Source organism: Salvia splendens, chromosome 8, assembly GCF_004379255.2.
Source record: "Salvia splendens isolate huo1 chromosome 8, SspV2, whole genome shotgun sequence".
Taxonomy (NCBI): Eukaryota; Viridiplantae; Streptophyta; class Magnoliopsida; order Lamiales; family Lamiaceae; genus Salvia; species Salvia splendens.
Window position 1 is genome coordinate 7,663,055 of NC_056039.1, and position 20,364 is coordinate 7,683,418.

Consider the following 20,364-nt stretch of genomic DNA (forward strand, 5'->3'; position numbering starts at 1 on the left):
TACTTGTAACTGATGTATGAGCTGGAGAATCCAATGAGCATGCTGCTTGGGTTTTCTTGATTTCTGTTTCTCCCTTGTTTTTATTGCAGGAATAAATGAATTAGAGTTAGAGGAGAGATTCTTGATCCTTACTGCCATCCTCATTTTTTTTATCAGTATTTATTTAAGTACGTATCTTATATTACAACCCCCCACCCCATTCGTAGTAAGCCACATTGCGCCTCTCTCTCTCTCGATTCCATATGAATTTAAGTTTCAGTACTATTTCCTTGTCAATATTTTTTCATGTCGTCTCTCTCTCTACACATATAGTCATATAGAGTTTGATCTTGGATTGATTGGAGGCTTTTTGCATGGATCTGTCTGCGGTGCGTATACATACATAGACGAGATAGAGAGTCGTTGTTTTCTGGTGTAGCATCATCAAGATTCACAAAGCAAAGGTTTGTTGGTTTATTGCAGATGATCTCAACCCCCTCTCAGCTGATGAGAATCTTGATGATGCTGCATCGGCAATAAACGACTATCGCCTCCAAAAGGCTAAAACCCTTCTCATTTCTTCTTCTTCTTCATTTTTTACCGGTGTTGAACTTAATATTTTGCCTCTATCTATGAGTTAATTGGTTTAAATTTCTTCTTTTTATGTATTATTATTTCTGGTACACCAGTGAAAACTGATACAAATGAGTACTGAGAGAACTATATATATATATTTCAGTCTGCACTTTGCAGGTGAAATAGATCTGTCATATTTGATCTAGTTTTGATAACATAAAAACAATTTTGTTAACTTCTTTAATTTTGTGCTTACTTACTTCATTCATCAGATTCTCAGTTTCAGCAGAACACAATATATATGGCTTTCTGCCACAGAGGCGGAGGTGTAAAGCAACACAATTCAAAAACTACGAGGTGAGATAGTATTATTTTCTTTTTAAATTTTTTGACTGATTTGGTTTTACAATGTGGTTTATCATAAACTTGTGACAGAAAATATGGGTTTAGTGCACAGTAGGAATTTGGTTTTCACGTTTACTGGGATTGTTTGGTAGAAATTGCAAACATGCTTACATTATTTTATGGGATATATCTTTTCCAATTGACCTACCTAGTTTTATTCTAATCAACAATCAAACGTTTGTTTGAAAATTACAAATACCCTTGGGGGAATGGATTCTTGTCATGATGATGATTTGGATAATTTAATCAAAACCTGTTGGACAGTTGATCAAGTGGACTTACACACCTTTTAACATATACTGCCATCTTGCAACTTTGGTAATCGTCATATCTAGTACTACTAGATCTCCCTCGATGACTCACTTAAGCAAATAGTAATAATTTACTCAATTAATTAGTTTTTATAAAGTTATGGTTTGATTTAGTGGTTCATCCATACTACTATGTGATTCGTTAATCCCAATTTTTCTTGGTATTTTCCATTTTGGGTGAACATAGAATAAAAGGCAAAACTAGCTCATTGATTACATAATATGTATGTGAAATATGCAATAAATACAAGAACATTACAAGACTATAGTTTAACTGCAGAGAAGAAAGAGTGATTTTTTCTAATACGTTGTTTCATCGAATTATCAAGGCGTGTACGTATTTATTTATGAATTATCAAACACACACATGTTTGGCAGCTAATGAATGAGAGAGTAAACACAATTGTAGTACAAAATAATCCAAGTTAATAATCTAAACTACATGTTTCGGTGTAAACAACTACTCTACAGTATCTGATTCCACTTGTGCATGAAAATATACATATTCATTGATTCTATAATTTGCTAACTTTATATTCCATCCCTTCCTTTTTCTATAAAGAATGTAAAACCACAAATCTCTTTGTACTATCATAAGAAAAAGGAACATTCATTTTCATGTCATCAATTATTCATTCCGAGCCTCCACAAATATCAAATTTAGGAATTCAACATAATTTTTCTTGTGCAAACTACAAAATAGCAACATTTTCCATGATAATCTAGCTAGACCATCCATTTGTGCCAGAATGCAAAGATCGTCAAAAGCATGGCAAGAATAGATTCGAGACCTTCATGAAAAACGTACCTTAACAAAGTTTAACTTGCTCCAGCAACCCAACATGTAATCTAAAACAGCATTTGGTTCCTCTAAGTAGTAGTAGTAAATACAGGTATGTAAAGAAAATGAAACACAGAAAAAAGTCTGCCGTGGTAGCTTTATACAGGATTGGAGAAGAGAAGAATGTAGAGCATGCTGAATTAACCAGGTTCCCCCATGGCTCTGCGTGATAAATGACCTAGAACGATGGAACAAACTTCAAGTTCCATGGAGAAACAAGAGCAAACAGCGGAGCTGCACAGATAGTACCACACAAGTGCTTCTTCACTGGATTGGATCATTTACTACTGATCCACGCTTTACAAAGGAAGGAATGCTCAACGAACGTCTTGTTAATTTACATGTACCAGGAGGTGGGGGTCTCCTCTCACTTTTTTCTTTAGAAGGTGATGAAAGGGGGCACAATAGAGAATCTAACAGGGGTTCATGTCTCGTTCTCAAGAAAAGGTCAAGGTTTCGTTGATACTTATCTCCGTGAAGGCCTTTCCTGTTTGATAAATCTTCTGAGATTAAAAAATTAGCATTAAGCTCATCATCAGACACGTAACCATCATGTGGAGAATCCTCCATGGCAAGGTCGTCATACTCCTCATCCGACTTAGTTGATTGCTCATCCACGGAACCTTCCAGCTGAAAATTAACTTAAGATGAGAGTTGAATTATTCGAACAAGCAAATGTCCAGAAAAGAAGATCCTGATAATAATGTGTCTTAATGCATGAAAAGCTGGATATTGCACAAACCAAGCACTAAACCAAACAATTTACAACAATCTATAGTGTCAGATTTCTACTCATGCCTTCCCACAGCTATATAATCTTCGTGACCTCATCCTCCTTACCTCTTCGTGGAGATTTTTCCCTCCGTCACTAAGATCCTCATCACTGTCCACCTCAGGTGAAACATCAGCCTCTTCATCACTTCCGTGCACAGAAGATTCTTCCTTGAGCTGAAACAAAGCTATGTCATCAATACCAATTTTACACAAGACAGCCAGATTCATGTTAATAGAAAGATAATTTTTCTTAGTGTTGATATGATGACTATATGAATGCATATGGCCTGTTCAAAAATGGTCATAGTTTGGACAGTCTCTTGTAGATCGATAATTTTCACAATATACCCATTTTAAGGTGAAAAACTTTTGACATTAAGCTATATATAAACTTATGTTTCCCACCTTGACACAAGAAACTGCTTCAGCTATATAGGTCTAAAGAGTAAATTTGTTTGGTCAATAATTCATTGCAACTACGACCAAGTAAAGGTTTCTCCTGAATAAAGGCTATTCCTATAACTCAACTCAGTAGATTGTTACACCTATAAAGAAGTTTTTTGTAATTCATTAAGAATTTCAAGGATATGTGCTAACTGTATGGTGAAAACTTGCAGCACCAGAGGCCTAATAGATTGATAGTTGAGTGAGTCCAGGGAAAATGTTTTGTTGTTGATCCCAAACCGTGCTTTACCTAAAAGTTGATACATCTAACACAAGCTGAAAGGTTTTGAACCAGTTTTATAGCCCAACTTCAGCCATATCAGTAAGCCATGCTGGTAATAAAATAATTTTTACCTCCTTTGCAGGACCCCTTGGGGAGCTACAGCATGATGAAACGCATCGACTAGCGTTATCCGCCCAATCATCAACACTGCTAGCACGACTTGTACCTCCATCACTGGGCCACGCACTAATCCCAAAGTGACCAAATTGCAGGTTGACAGGTTCTGCTTTACCTATCTGCAATGGCCCATACATAGGTGTACCGATTCCATTTCGTGGTGGATGGCCCCAAATGTTCTTGCCACCATCATAGGTCATGTCAACAGGCCAAGCCTTTGCCACAGAACCATCATTATTCAAAAGTGCCATCAACTGTCTACTGGAACCTTTCCTTTGAATAAGCTGAAACATTCCTTTGGAGGTCAAAGAATTAGCAGCACACTGGTTCCTGTACTCCTCATAAACAACGGCGATTGTGTTCGTCGATGGGTCATAAAGCTGCTCCCCCACGACGCGCCTTCTTAGGCAGCTGAAAACTGTTGCATGAATGACAGCTACACTTTTATCAACATTGGTGTTGTTAACTTTTGGCACCAAAAGCTTATCTGCTTGGTTGCATAGATATTCTTGGATGGTTCTGATATTCCGTATGTATTTAACATACTTATTTTTAGCAGGATCCAATGTCATGTACTTGGCACGAACAGCAAATCTTTCCATGTGCTTCTCCTCACTTGAAATATAAATCATAAATGGTATGATTGAAGGATGTTTCTTCATGAGCCCTATCTGAATGAAATTAAAAAGTGGTGAGAATTCAAAGCAGATTTTATCTAACATTTTCGAGACTAAGTAATTAAAAAATAATAGCATAATCATATCTTGAAATAATACCACAAAGTTGAGACTTAAGTGAACGCCCTCCACCACTACTGATTCTTTCCTTTCCTCCCACCCAGTAATTAATCTATCAAGGCTCTCAATTACCATCTCACTTTGTGCTTTAAATCCTTCTACTGCCATCATCTTTTGACTAATTAAATCGCTGGTGGTGCTGTTCTCCTCAGGCTTTCCAGATGCATCATTACTAAATGCATCTGGTGAAGCAGCAGAAACATGAGATGATTTCTTTGCTTTTTTTCTTGCCTTGGCTTGTGCGACAGCTAATGGATCCAAATGTTCCCCGGCGTGATAGGTCGAGGCCCACAGTAATGGATTTTCCTTTTCATCAACAAAACTTCTCATCATATGCCGAATTGAATCAGTAGATACAATAGTTGTAATGCCCAACCTGCTACCCTGCAATGATAACATAAACAGAGTTAATATAGATAACATAAATAGATTCAATACATTGTCAGCTCATAACTAGAAAGGACATTCAAATAGGAAAAGCTTTTCATGCATGGGAAGAGATGCACCACTGTGCTGAAGAAAATTAGTAATTTTTAATCTAACATGGTAACACCCATCAGTGTCTAGGGCACTAATTTCACATGTCAGCATATCAAATGTCAAAGCTTGAATGAAAGCAATGTCTGTCAAATTCTCAGGCACCGGAAGACCTCGAACCTCAAAAACAAAAATGGAAACCATGTTGCCAACTATTCTGGTTCAAACCAAAGAGAATAGATATTAAGCAAAACATGCAAAGCGAAAAAAAAGGTTTCATCACTTGAATACTATGGAAAAGTAGCATTGAAAGCATATACAATGTAAAAACTTTCTTAAGCCATTTCTGAACCGTGAAGATGGCAGTAAAAAATAATTGCATCAGAAAACCAACCAGCAGGGCAGATAATGTAGATTTTCCACACCCACTTGTGCCGCAGAGCAGTACTGTAACAGATTCATTTCTTTCGCGAACTCTGGAAGTGCAACAATAATAGTCAGGAAAGCTCGTAAAAGGAATACCAAATTTTATACATCAACCCTTGTAATCTAGTATATCTAGCAACAGCTAAAGCAACCAAAGTGAACCAAGTGAAGGCGACAAAAAAACTGATCAACCAGATTGTTAGTTTCTTCCTCTCTCTGTTGAACGGAAAATTCAACTTGTCCATTCCCTGGATAAGCACAGATATACCTAAACTCTCTTCCCTCCCTACATAAACATGAATACCAATGGATATTCTGACCAGATTACAAAAGTCAGAGATAAATACATTTTGACTTTAGATCTCGGTCAAAAGTTACCTAAACTTCGATAAGTGAAGTTGATATTTCTATCTGATACACCAAAAACAGGATTTTTAAATTATAGTATGTTTTTAAAAAGCTAAGAATGTCAAGCTATGGGAACATGAGCACTAGTTGCAGAGATGATCTGTAGAGATATACTATAGTTGACAGAACAAGCTATGAATATCATTAGATACTTAGCTATATGAGTAATTAGAGAGTACAAGAAGAATATTTTCAGAACTCTCACATTTGTATAAACCTACATAATTCATTGTGGATTCTAAATGTAACTGTACCTGCAGGCAATCACCAAATCAGCCCTCTGATTTGGCCCGACATACTTGTATTCGGAGAGAGCTTCACAAACAGTGTCAAGAAAAAACTTTCTTCTAACAACAACAGTAGTACGCCTTTTGTACAATTCAAATGGCTCCTCCTTACTCTTATCTTCTTCTAAAGCTGAATCAACAACATCTGCTTTGTCCAAGCAGGCAACAACATGGCTTTCCATCTCCCTGTTATCACATGCTTTGACATCTTGAGCTGGCACCCCAACAAGAGGGGAAACGAACCTCTCCAGTGCATTTTCCAGCCTTATTACCTCAAATACTCTTTGGCTGATCTGTATAAATAACATTGCTTTAGGAACAACACCAGAAAGTTGTTGCAATGTCCCCAGACACAAGCTAGAAAAGGCCAAAAGGGGAACTTATATATAGTTCCCCAAAAACCAAATGCAAGATGCTCAATTCCAGTCACTGACAACATAGGATCCATATGCAGGTTCTATTATGAGAAGAACACATGTTCTGAATATGTTCGTTGTCAGTCCATATTTTGAAAGTCAATCTATTATCACATTCATGTGGCTTTGATTGGACCAAATTCTAAACATTGTAACATATCAGGCGTAATTAAGCTATAAAGATGTCTAGATCAGAATTAGAGCCAAAAATCAAGAGTCATCTGATCCAACTAGAGAAGCTACATGTAGGGATGTCATAAACATATTGTAAAATGTTTATAGTTTATTCAGCTCAATTTGATAATCCGAAGAAGAATATCACCTTCTCCCCGAAATGAAGAAAACAATAACTTTTGAAACAATATCAATAACCTCCATATAAATTGAACCAGTCTGTTTATGCGAAGATCTAGAAATTTGATAAATTCTTCTTTTAATCTGATTGTCCATTTCACACGCACGCATATTTCCGTTCATCATGAAAGGCATGCATGCAAATGAAGATTGAAAACGGACGAATCGGATAAGAGATATCGACCTTGAAGGAATGACGAGGCTTGCAACCAATGAGCTGCAGAGTACTCTGGAGAACGGGGCGCGAGTACCGAAAGGACGACGCCTCGGTAGCATCGGAGGCATCGTCGTCCTCCACCACCACTACGTAGAGCAGCTTCGTGGCCAATCCCTCCGGCACCGGCATCCTAGAGCCCTATTCCAGCCCCATGCACGCAAACATTACACAGCGGAATTCCGAAATCGAGCGAAATTGCGGCAATGCAGGCGGAGAGATGAGACCTAGATTAGAAGCGGAGGGGAGAGATTGAGAGCAGATGGAGTGAGAAATGGAAGAGGCAAAAACGTAGAGGGAGAGGAGAAGGAAAAAGAGGCGGGTTCCGAGGCGATCTGGCCATTTGTACTACCCACTCCTTCCACGCATCATAACTGTCTGCTTCCACGACTCACTCTAACCGATTCCACCATTTTACTCATTCATCCAAGGATACTTTCGGGATTCCAAAACCCACGCCGATTTACTCGTTTCCCTCTAACAAATTCTAACTTTCTACTATAAGAGCATCTCCAATGCCGGCGTCAAAATCGCGACGCCGATTTTTCGCCGACGCCGGTTCTGACGCCGAACTATTGGAACCGGCGTCGGCGAAATCGGCGTGGCCATGCCGATTCGCGCGATGACGCCGGTTCCGACGCCGATCCTCACGGGGGCACCCGGGATGCAGTCACCGGCGCAGCAGATGATTCCACCGGCGCAGCAGATGATTCCCCCGGCGCAGGGGACGCACGGGGGGACAACGCCTATCGGCCGACTTTTGATTTTTCCACCGGTTCTTCCCACACATCGACCCCAACGGATGTACAGTATACGGAGACCTTCTCCTTAGCGGACTTGGGTTTTGATATTAACGAGGTTCCGGAAACTCTCATTCAAAGCCAGGGAGTAGGGCGGGGTAAGAAGAAGGGCAAGGCCAAGAAGGTCGGCGAGTCGTCGCAGCCGGAGGCCGAAATCAGGGGCCGGAGGAAGTGGACGGACGCGGAGAACGTTGCGGTTGCCAAGGTGTGGGTGAGTGTCTGCGACGATCCTCTCGTTTCGAACAACCAGAGGATCGTCAACTTGTGGGCCAAGATAGCCGCAGCCTACAGGGCATTTTGCCCTGAAGGGAGACCGTGCACCGGGGAGGAGGTCCGGAAGTGCTGGGACCGAATCAGGTCTGGCGTCTCTCGATTTTCGGGTTTGTACGCCAACGCCCTCCGCATGCAGACCAGTCGCCAAACAGAGGAAGACTGCAGGAGGATTGCGGAGAGAGCCTACCCCGATCCGCAGAAGAAGTACTATGAGTTCATCTACTGGAACTGCTACGTTGTGCTCAACGAGTCGGAGAAATTCCGGGCAGACGTCGACGCTGGCTGGCCGAAGAGGCAGAAACTGAACTATACCGGAGATTATAGCGGCAGCAGCGATGGTTCGACAGACCTCCCCGTGACGGCCCAGGAGGTCCCGACTCCTCGTTCGTTCGGTCGCCGACCTCGCCCGGTTGGCCAAATGCGGGCGCAACAGGTTGCGAGGGGGGGAACCCCGAGTTCCCAGGGGGTCCATTCGACATCCCCCCTCGGCAGGTCTACCGAGGAGCTCAAATTCTTCGCGCGCCAACAAACGCGCGCTCAAATGGTGAAGACCTTAGCCGACTTCCAAGCGGCGGTGGACCCCGAGGTGAAGGATTTTCTTCATGTATTGCTCCAGAGCCAGCGTGAAGAATTGGAGGTGATGAGGAGGGACACCGGCGGGAATAGCCGCGGCGTAGGTGGCGACGGAGGCGGCGGCGACGACGGTGAAGAAGCGCTGGGCGACGACAGAGACGAGGACGGCGGCGAGGAGTGATTTTGTTTTACTTTTTTAAATTAATGTACTTTTTAATTTTTGTACTTTTTTTTAAATTATTGTACTTTTTTTTAAAAATTAATGTACTTTTTAAGTTTTAATATTATTATTCGAATTTTCCGTATTTGTCTCGTAAATTAAATTTCGTATGTTGATACGAGTGTAAATTAAATTATATAATTGTTATTAGTGATGTGGATAGGTAGTATGAAGGCTATGTGAGGGCTATTTGATGTCCAGTTGATGTGGCAAGCTGATGTGGCAGGAGAATTGTAGTGCTGATGATGTGGCAGTGTGAAGGCTATGTGAGGGCTATTTGACGTCCAGTCTTACTGGAGATGCTCTAACATGTCATCACTTTATTTTAGCTTCTTCAAAACTAACTTAAATTGTTTACTACTCAGCGGATTAAATTCTACACTCAATTTTTTATAATAAATCTACCTCTAATAAAATTACAAACTGTTACGATTTTGATTTGATTAGTTTGTTTAGATTTTAATTATCTTCCTATGACATAGTATAAAGAGGTATATAAATTTTTTTATTATGATTAAGAATTACTAATAAATAATCATTTATACATAGTTTCTCCCTTTTGAAGAAAACGATCCCTTACCCCTCTCCTCAAAAATCAAGCCACCTCTAATCCCTTCCATTCTCTCTATTCTAATAATTTCTCTGATACGTAATAATTAAGAATTATTCCTAGTTAAATACGTATTAGAAAAATATAAATAAAAGATCTTGACAAAAGTTAGTACTAACATAGAATATGTAGCAGCAGTGGCGGATCCAGGATTTTCCGTTTGGGGTACAATAAATAACCAATTCTTTTTATTTATTTTTATTTGTTTTCTCGATCAAGATTTAAATTTTATCATTAAAAACATCATAAAGATGTGCATTAGAAGGGAATTAAAAAAAATAAAAACTAAATTATATATTATGAGTCATGATGAAATAATTTGGAATTGAAATATTGTTAACATAAAAAAAAGCAAATATGATGAATATATAAAAAATAGTTTTAAAATATTTGAAAAAACAAAAATAATAAATATACGTGTGAATTTGGGTAGGTTTACTAATTCATTAGAATATTTTTAAAAAGCTAAATTGATGAAAATGTAAAAAAAATACCTTAAAAGATTTGATAAAATAGAATAAATAAATATATGGAGTATATAAATTGTGTAGGTTTCAAATGCATTCGAATATTTTAAAAAACAAAAGAATGAAGAATTTAAAAATACATAAGATCTAATAAAACAGAAAAAGAACGATTTGTACGGGTTTCTATTTTGAAATGCATATTAGAGTATTTAAAAATGATAAAAAGTTTTCCATGAACAGAAGTGTAGAGTGTATACAAGAAAAACATCATTTTTTACTGTCAAAAGGGTCTCCGACTCGGGCCATTTAATATACACTAACAAGTTGCGACAAAAAACTCTAATACGGTAATCAACAAGTTTTAGCTTTATCCTGTTTAATACATGGGAAGTGTTATATTGCTAACTCAATACTTAATTATTAATTATAATTAAATAATAGATTTTAGATATTCAAATCAAGGGCCTAGATCATTATCCTTAAAATGTCAATAATATAAAAAAAACGTTATTAAAGTCAATTTACAATAAATTAGTTGCAACTAACTTTTGAAAAATATCACATAACTTAAAACGCATATAACTTTCTCGATTTAAATTATTTTTTCGCATAACATATATCAAATTAAATATAATTTCATAAGGATTCTAACGAGATCTCACTTGCATAGGTTCCGATGTCAAAATTTGAAAAAAAAATCGAAAATTTTCAATTTTTTCGTACACAATAAATGTCAACATAGTATATAAAATATGTCAATATAATACATGTAGAATGTTATTCTCAAAGCAATGTGTTGACATTATCAAAGCATTGTGTTGATATTTTCAAAACACTATATTGACATTTTCATCCAAAACCCTAATTTAATATTTTTTTATTTTTTTTATTTAATTAATAAAAATGAAAATGACACGTGGCAAATTTTAGACCACTATACTTCTAAAATCCTATGATTTTAAATTAATTGTAATTAGCAAGAGAGTGAGTTAGCAATTGATCACTTTCCGTTTAATCATATAGTTAGGATGACAAAATTATAGTATTATGATAAATATTTGTAATACTACGATAGTACGATGAGTTTACTATAACCTTGCGATAGAGATTTTGTCGTTGCATGACAAAAGAAGAAACATTAATATTGAGTAACATGTCCGAGTTAATAAACTTTAAATAATATGATATTTACTAGAGAATTGTGTAACTAATTAACATTACCAAATTAATATCAAATTTTAGCCATCTCCTTTATATATATAAATATATCTTCGAATATTGAAACATACTAATAAACATTAAATTATCATCTCCAAAACACTAATAAGCGATAAACTAATGCAATTTCCTTTCCAAATGGCAAAACTGTTTTTATGTTACGCAACAACAACAATAACAATACTTGAACTCTCTCTCCCGCGCTGAATGAATCCTACAAAGTAGAAGCATGTGACTTCCCATTTCAAAACCTATTCTACACTGAATAACTGCCGACTGGGGCATCAGTAGCAGAGCCAGCAGCTGCAGGGAACGCCCTCGGCTTGGGTTTATCCACCACAATGGCTTGAGTGGTTAGCACCATTCCGGCCACAGAGGCTGCATTCTGCAATGCACACCTCGTCACCTTAGCTGGGTCGATCACTCCGGCTTCCAGCAAGTTCTCAAAGGTATCACTCATCGCATTGTACCCAAACTCCCACTCCTTAGCCCTCACCTTCTCCACAATCACCTCTCCCTCCACCCCCGCATTCTGTGCTATCAGAGACGCCGGTGCTATAAGCGCCTGCACCCACAAAACAACCAAAAACATGATTACCAAAGCTCAATTATCATGGTCACATATCATGCATGCATATTACATATACATATGTTATACCTTCTGGATGATGTCAGCACCAAGTCGCTCGTCTGGGTCCTCGAGCATCTCCTTGATGGTGGAGACATAGCCCGACAGATGGACCAACGCAGCTCCACCTCCGGGGACAATCCCTTCCTCAATGGCTGCGAATGTTGCATTCTTGGCGTCCTCTATGCGCAGTTTCTTGTCCTCCAGCTCCGTCTCCGTTGCTGCTCCGACTTTGATCACAGCAACTCCTCCCGACAGCTTAGCGATTCTCTCCGCTAGTTTCTCGGTGTCGTACACAGAATCAGTCTCGCTCAACTCCTTCTTCAGCTGAGCAATCCTCGCCTGCAGCTCATCCTTAGAGGCAGCATCTGCGATCACCGTTGTCGAATCTTTGCTGATTGTGATCTTTCTTGCAGTTCCCAACTGATCCACATCAGTCTTCTCCACAAACAGGCCCAAATCAGTTGCTTGATACTCAGCTCCTGCAAAAATATTAATCATCAGATGCAAAACCAAGATGGAATAGCTCACAACAAGAATCACTCTTTTGTACCAGTCATAATGGCAATATCTTGAAGAAGGGCTTTCCTTCTCTCCCCAAAACCGGGTGCTTTGATTGCTGCCACATTCACAATGCCACGAAGCTTGTTCACGACGAGGGTGGCCAAAGCCTCCCCTGTGACATCTTCTGCAATGATGAGCAAAGGTGCTCTCAACTGTGTCGTCTTCTCCAGCAGAGGGATGATGTCCTTGATTGAGGAGATCTTCTGGTCCGTAACCAGCACTTTCGCATTCTCAAACTCCACGAGCAGCTTCTCAGGGTTGGTGACAAATTGTGGGGAGATGTACCCTCTATCAATCTGCATAACAAGCGGTGATCAAACTTTAGCCGATCTAAAATTCGGATTGTGAGGAAGAAAGGTGAATTTGAATGGATACAGACCTCCATTCCTTCTTCCACATCGACTGTGGTCTCAAAGGAGGAAGATGACTCGATTGACAAGACACCATCCGGTCCAACCTTGTCAACTGCATCCGCAATCATAGTTCCAATGCTCTCGTCGTTTCCAGCAGAGATTGCAGCAACAGCTGCAGTGTTATAGATTTTTCATACCAACAGTTAGTAGGCTGCAGATGACGGGTAAGGAAGCTAAAGGATGAGCATACCTTTGATGTCATCCCTTCCCTTGATGGGCCTAGCTCTCTTCTCAAGCTCGACAATCAAACCCTGCACAGTTTTATCAATGCCCCTCTTCAGCGACACCGGATTGGCACCGGAGGTGACATTGAGGAGACCGAGTTTGATGATTTCACGAGCAAGAATCGACGCTGTAGTGGTGCCATCACCAGCAGAATCATTTGTCTTGCTAGCAACCTGCACAGCAAAATTCAAAATTGAAAACATGAAACAACATTACCAACAATTCCAATTACATCCTGCACAAGAGGAAAAAAGTTGGGGAACCAACCTCTCTGATCAATGCAGCACCAGCATTTTCCATGGGATCAGGCAACTCAATGGCCCTCGCGATAGTCACCCCATCATTCACAACTTTGACGCTACCAAACTCATCTAAAACAACATTCCTCCCTGCAGATTAGGTTAGAGTAAGGCCTAAGTGATCAAACAAGCTCATAATTGCCAATTCCATTAAATTATGCATATACTGTTCAAATCGAACACACCTCTAAGTAAAACGAGACCTAAATTATCCTTGAGGTCATACTAATTGCAATTGAATTGGAAGAAGTAAGAGAGAAATTACCTCTGGGGCCGAGAGTGAGGCCAACGGCGTCGGCGAGCTTATCGATGCCGGCCTGCATGGCAGACCTGGATTTCTGGTCGAAAGCAATATCCTTAGCATTAGCCCTCACCACAAACCGGTTGTTGCTCTGCTTCTGCTTCTGTCCCTGCCGCAATTGGGTCGCTCTGCTGTTCTTCAATCGCCACTGAAAAAGAAAAACAACCACTTACCAAAAAAACGAGAACCCAAAAATTGAGAAGGAAAATGGTGGATGAAAGCGGAGGAGATACCTCTTTAGAAGGAGAAGGAAGGATGGAAGCGGAAGAGATAGCGCTGGCGGAAGCCATTTCTGCGAGAGAATTGAAGAAGAGAAAATGGGAGCTGTGTTGAGTTGGGTGAAGTTGTGGATAAGGCAACGCCCAATGTGGCTCTAAGTAGACACTCGAGAGTAGGGGGATTATTCTAGAAGATTGGTTACACACTAGGCAGTTAATTTTGTTGCACGATTTCAATTATTACTTCATTTCATCCTCCGTTGATTTATTGGGCCGATATCTCGGTGGGCTATTATTTGGGCCTGTGAATTATTTGGGCCTGGTGGTGATCTGGGCTTGTGGCTGCCCTAGCTCAGTTTCTGGATGATATACCCCCTCTCCCTCCATCTGCCGCTTGACATTCACTGCTCTCTCATTCTCTCTCTGCTCTCTCTCGCGTCTGTGTGATTCCCTTCTTTCTGTCTTCTTCTCTGATGAGTCCCCGATTGTTTCACGGTGATCTTTCACAGTTATTTGAGTGATTGATCTTGTGTAAGTGTGGGAGAAGTAACTGCTTCGGTCGCTTGGGTGTTGGAGAAACTAGGGTTTATGTTCCGAGAGTTTCTTGTAAGCTTGTGTTCGGAGAGTTGTTAGATCCGGCATTGTGGAGTGGATTGGGGTTGGTATCTGGTGTGTGAGGTTAATCACTTGTGGATTCAACAGTGCTCCCTTGAATCTTGGTTTCTGGATAATAGATTCGTACTATTAGCGGGTGGCTGAACCATAGCTACTAGATCTATTTGAATCCTTTGTTTTCCTTGTTATTTTTGCACTGTGTTTGTATTACTATTTTAGATCGAGAGGATCTTTTGTGTTTTACTAACTAGAGTTTTGAGTGTGCAGGTTCTCGGTGGTCCAGTGGCGCATCCGATCAAGGATTGCATGGTCCGAGAGTAATAGCTAGTTATTGTAATAGCTAGGGATTCATATTGTATAAATCAGCCGCGTAGGTGAGAGTTTGGCTAAGCTCTCTTGTATAAGAACAAAGAGGTCTCAGTAATTTGTATAAGAACAAAGAGGTCTCGGTAATTAGTGAACCCGAACTTATCTGATCCCTATATCTTCAATATAAAATTCAACAATTTTGTATGACAATTTGTTGATTAATCAATGGTGTAAATATCCTTCCTGAAAATGCAAGATTCCATACACGGTCTCTATATACTAGTAAAATTTTAGGAAAAATAAAAAATAAAACATAAAATTAAACAAATAGAAAGGTAGGACTAACATTATGTTTTCTCACAAAGTTCTTTATAGGATAGTAGTAGTACTAGAATTTTAGGAAAAATAAAAAATAAAAAATAAAACATAAAAATAAATAAATAAAAAGGTAGGAGTAACATTATGTTCTCTCACAAAAACACTTGACGAAATCGAAGCATTAGCACCTAAAATAAGTAAGGAATTATCCACCAATAGGTCCAGCAGTCGAGTGATCACGGGGAATAGATAAAGAATCATTGTTGATCCTCTTAAATAATAGAAAAAAAAAAGAGTAAGAAATTATCCATGTTGGCAAGTAAAAATGGAAAGTACCATGATATGTTTCCTGCCTCTAATAAAACTGCATCAACTAAATATAAAGGTCCATAGATCCACAGAAATTAAAAGATGGTCATCAAGAGAAAATTTTCACTCTCTCAGATTTCATTTTATTCAGAAAGAATCAGCTCTTGTTGCCTTGGTAGAGATAGTCGATAATAGAGTTGGCGGTTAGCAGAGGCCCCAAGCTCTTTCGCCTGCAGACGAGCTGCTTATTCCGCATCATCAGGTCATCAAGTAACGCCAATAAGTCCATATCAAAGTTAACTTGAGGTGCCTAGCTATTGCCATATCATTCATCAGTTATAGTCTTCTGGTGACTCAACGTGCTCGTGTTGAGCAGCCTGCCACCTCTTCTTCTTCTTCTTCGTCCGAAACCTGGGGCAATCTGCAGAAAAATGTCTTAATACACAAGGTTCTAAAATATTGTGTTTGCTTGTTTAGTAGGCTCTGAGTATGAAATATGAGAGTACCTCCGGCAGGATATATCGAGTTGTAATGAACCTCGGACCAGAAGCTAAGGAAAATAACTGCACAAGACACAATACATATTCGTTTAACCATCGTTGGTGGCAAGAAGTTGTGCATACAGTATAGCATAAATGGGCACACGACGTAGAAAAGGAACAAAATCCCCAACAAATTTTTTACCTCTTTCTGACTTTTGAATGTTCGGGAGAATCTCAATGTAACAGGTATCCTTGAACGACGTTATGACAAATATCTTTATACCATACTGCAGGAAATGAAGAGCGACAATCAGTGGATCTCCCAAAAAACGGCAATCAGTGCCTGAGACACTTGATATGTCACCATGCATTGCCCAATATGGATACTATTGACATACAAAAAACGTATCACGACATTAAAATGAAAGAAGATACTAAGGGAAAACATACGGAATCTGCAGCAGCTTGCAACGTGACATGATCTCCCCACTCCCCATTCCTGATGTCCATTCACATCTTGTTAGAAGTGGTCGTATAAGCACAAAAATGAGTCATCAATAAATGAAGTGCAGAGATATACTTTTTCATCTTTATCAGATATTGGTCATAAGCCATGGGCACATATCCCTCGTAGATCTCTGGGAGAGACCTAAGCTAAAATGTGGAAGACATAACATCAGCTCAATAAAATCGATCTTAAGTTTAATACAGATGTATGGGCAAAAAAATCCTAACCTGGTTTACAATCTGCTCCCGGACAAATTTGTGATGCTCAGGAGTACGATAAAATTGGTCTGACAGAGCTCGGAACTGAAAAGGTAGAACATCTACTTAGTCATGTTCGGTCACTTAACGAGATTGTATGACAATGCAGAATTTGGTGAGAACAAAACTAACCTGGCAGTTACCATCTCCTTGAACCTTGAATTCGACCAGTTCATAGACCTGTAATCTACAAAATGTATCATGACAATAATTTATACATTGTGATGGGAAATGTATGAGACAAGTATGATTAGCATTAGGTATAAGAGATATATATGGATACAATTTATTTTTAACCAAATTAGCAAATAAGCTATTGCAAAGAAATCTTCCCGCCCGAGGCAGCAATAAATAAATCTCATTATTTTGGTGAAAAGCAATGTATTTATTTTTCCTCTTATATGGCAATTTAATACTTCGTTGAGATTGGCAATCATTTTACTTCCGTTGAGCAAATAAGGTATGCTGGGAAGGTTTCTATTTTTTTCAAGTACATTAATGACATAAAATGTCTTAAAATGGGATAAGGATACTCATACTCTGGGGCCGGGGTGGAGTACTTTTTTCTACGTCAAAAGCTCATGTAAAAAAGATAAATTGATGGTACCTGTCCAGAAGCCTTTGATGATCTAAAGTTGCTTCATCTACTGAGGGTATTTCACCGTTAATTTTTGGAATGTGCTGCAGAAATAAGGTCCATGGATAAGCGAAAAAGTAATGCATGTCTCGTTTTTTCGCAGTCAAGCATGCAAATTGTTTAAATATATGCAATTCAAGTTGAACATAACTACAACTATACTATAAAAGTTTGAATGGTGTAAAAAAATTCAAAAACAACATATTTCTACACGTAAGGCTTAAAGCACAAGAAGAAGAATTTAACGAGTCGCTCTGTTGCCTGATTGCAGACAAAGTAATATATACAACTAACTCAAACAGTTAAAAACTAAGAGTGACTAGAAGAGAAACCAGGGAGCATGTTTTTATCTAAGAAGCATACAGATCAAATGAAATATACATACGATATTATATCTATGCCCCTGTAAAACCATAAGCTAAGACATGTGACTCAGAAAGCACTCTAAATGCAATTAGAATCCACATATACAGAAACATGTCCCTTTCTGTTCCCGCTATACTCACAGGAATAGAGACCATCTGGTTCAATCTTTTGCCTACTTCACCATCAAAAGCATGCTCATCCATTAGTTCTAGTGAACTCGACCACTCTTCTTCGCAGTACAATTCATCTCCAGGGCTACAACACGAAGCCGGAATTCCCAAAACAGTTTCTTCTTCATGTTGACCATTATATCCTACAAGTCAAAGAAATAGTCCATTAAACCAAGACAGCAAAATTAGGTAAGCGAAAAATAAGTTTAGAAATCAGCACACCGTCGACAACATAGTTGTAGTTCCCCAACGAATGCGGGAACCAATCCTGTGAACAAAACGAAGTTTGGTGCTCCTGTGATAGTTGTTCGTGAAGGCTGTCTACATTAAGGTTCTGGTCTCCTGCATAATTGCAGTCTGCCTCATACTGATACCCTTTCAAATATTGCCCCGGATAGCAATCCGTATTATGTTGGGAGATGGAACCACAATATCCAAAATTAGAATAAGGATCGCCATCAAAGAGCTCAAGTCCCCAGCGAATAACATCCGGATCTTGGTCGTATGTGATCATGCTAAATGCAAAATATATCTGCCAAACAAAGAAAATAATCAGGACTAGTAAGATCCATCAACTTTTACTCTATACACATTTATTCATAAGAAATCATATTTCTTTTATTGGAAAGACATATAGATGCTATATTGATGGCATACAACAACCTATCAACATGTTAGTTCTTGCCTTAAATCAAGCATTAGTTTCCCTGAAGCCCAATTTTGTAGCAATGCCTCACTCTAGTACTCCACTTGTAGTACAATTAATACAACAACAAATAGATTAATCGATTTAATTCTCACAAACAACACATTGATCATCATCAAAATTTACAAGATTTGCTAGCTGCATCTGCATCTGCATCCTTAGACTAGCAAAATCCTACTAGAATTAAACCCTTGGAAACAAAATCGAAAAGCAAAAATCCAGATCAACGAAAAAACAAAACACTATACATATATATAACTTGCATAAAAAACATGATTCCAAAACATCAAAAGTTCATAAAGAAATCAAAATCCTTATCCCACTAAGGATTTAAACAAGATCAATGGATGTACGAACGATCAATGCCATAGAATAGAACGTGAAAGTAGCAGAATTTGTTTAAAGACGCAAACTTGAATCCAAAATTTCAAGAATTGTGCAACAAGCAACACTCACATTGAGTCCTGAGTGATGTAGAAATCGTTGTCGCGAGCATGAACGCCGTTATCATCTAGACATGACGCTCGAGAGGTGGCAGAGGAGGGAGAGGTCTGAGAATTGAGAGATAGAAGTAATGATGATTATATAAGGTGAGGAAATAATGGGATTGATTCGGGAGAGTGAGAAAATGTCGTGAATTTCGGGGGGGTGGGGTGTCATGTCACGAGGTGAATTGAATTGCTGTCTGGAGAGAGAGTGAGAGAAGACAATGGAATTGGAATCTCAGTTTTGGGGTCTCAATTCCCAGTGTATGCAGAAGCTCTTGTACTCAAACTGACGGCGATTCCTTTACGTTTGTCCGTTTTCCCGTTTTCTTGTCCTTTTCTTTTTCTCTTTTTTTTTTCACAATTATCGTTTTATCATTATCAAACTCGTATCGCCCTATTTATTGTAAATTATACTCTTATATTATTAGGATATATGTCATAAATAGATAGATTTAGTTGCACAACTCAATTAGAGCAAAATTCCTTGGATAGTTGTAGTGACAATTATATTAATAACGTAAGTCATTAATTTGATGGAGTGTCTAACTTTTTCATTTTTATTTTTTTTATCAAGATGTAGATCATACGACGTTGAATTGGTAGAAATAAACACAAAAGGATATTTTCGAAGAGTTAAAAACAAGTCGACGTATATTAGATATGGACAGTCTTCTGTGCACGCCGACACTATACGTGTCATAAGATATTAGTGTATTTAATGAATGAGACTAATATACGATATGATTACGTAATTTGATGAACTAATAATTATTAAGCAAACATATACGCGATGTGCGCATCTGAGACCTTTTCATTCCAAATTTAAAAGTAACATTTGATTAACACACGTGTTGAGAAAACCGTTGATACATACATTTTAAATGGATAAAAAGATATTACTAAGTAGTATTTCATTAAAAGTGTTTTTTGTCGTCTACGAAAAAAATATAATCTTAATTAGCGCACATACAAAATGTATAATTATCTCAGTTTTATAAACCCTACTTAATTACTAAAAATCACATTTTTTTCTAGTTAAATAGGGCATACGCCGATTCTCTAATTACATTTCAATATAATTCGGTACCAATACTATCTCTTGTTTCCAAGTTTTTGTCACGCCCGCATTTTCTAAGGATAGAAAACACGGTTGATCGCGACTAGGGGAGGATTAAAGAAGTGGGGAAGAAAGGGGAAAACAACACAACTCAACCATAGCCCGAAACAAATGGGAATGGCTCGAATAACATCAGAGTATCTCAACAATCAACAACTCAAAAG

At 38.6% G+C, this 20,364-nt stretch overlaps 3 protein-coding genes across 3 annotated transcripts; all 3 read right to left on the reverse strand.

Annotated features, from left to right (window-relative positions):
* Positions 1–1,932: 1,932 nt before the first annotated feature.
* Positions 1,933–7,328, reverse strand: LOC121745094 (P-loop NTPase domain-containing protein LPA1 homolog 2-like). Its single transcript, XM_042138876.1, has 7 exons — positions 7,080–7,328; positions 6,093–6,418; positions 5,399–5,480; positions 4,507–4,911; positions 3,685–4,401; positions 2,953–3,060; positions 1,933–2,742 (listed from the first exon to the last, which is right to left on the reverse strand). Exons 1-7 carry the CDS (start codon positions 7,239–7,241, stop codon positions 2,377–2,379), a joined length of 2,166 nt encoding a protein of 721 aa, XP_041994810.1. The 5' UTR covers positions 7,242–7,328; the 3' UTR covers positions 1,933–2,376.
* A 4,048-nt stretch (positions 7,329–11,376) lies between these two features.
* LOC121745095 (ruBisCO large subunit-binding protein subunit alpha-like) lies at positions 11,377–14,091 on the reverse strand. Its single transcript, XM_042138877.1, has 8 exons — positions 13,934–14,091; positions 13,665–13,848; positions 13,368–13,489; positions 13,066–13,273; positions 12,842–12,987; positions 12,452–12,758; positions 11,929–12,380; positions 11,377–11,835 (listed from the first exon to the last, which is right to left on the reverse strand). Exons 1-8 carry the CDS (start codon positions 13,988–13,990, stop codon positions 11,527–11,529), a joined length of 1,785 nt encoding a protein of 594 aa, XP_041994811.1. The 5' UTR covers positions 13,991–14,091; the 3' UTR covers positions 11,377–11,526.
* A 1,443-nt stretch (positions 14,092–15,534) lies between these two features.
* On the reverse strand, positions 15,535–19,336 carry LOC121743086 (OVARIAN TUMOR DOMAIN-containing deubiquitinating enzyme 12-like). The gene is made up of 11 exons (XM_042136276.1): positions 19,052–19,336; positions 18,112–18,421; positions 17,860–18,032; positions 17,324–17,397; positions 16,849–16,903; positions 16,687–16,761; positions 16,532–16,605; positions 16,402–16,450; positions 16,154–16,238; positions 15,976–16,032; positions 15,535–15,890 (listed from the first exon to the last, which is right to left on the reverse strand). Exons 2-11 carry the CDS (start codon positions 18,401–18,403, stop codon positions 15,802–15,804), a joined length of 1,023 nt encoding a protein of 340 aa, XP_041992210.1. The 5' UTR covers positions 18,404–18,421; positions 19,052–19,336; the 3' UTR covers positions 15,535–15,801.
* Between the last annotated feature and the right edge of the window lie 1,028 nt (positions 19,337–20,364).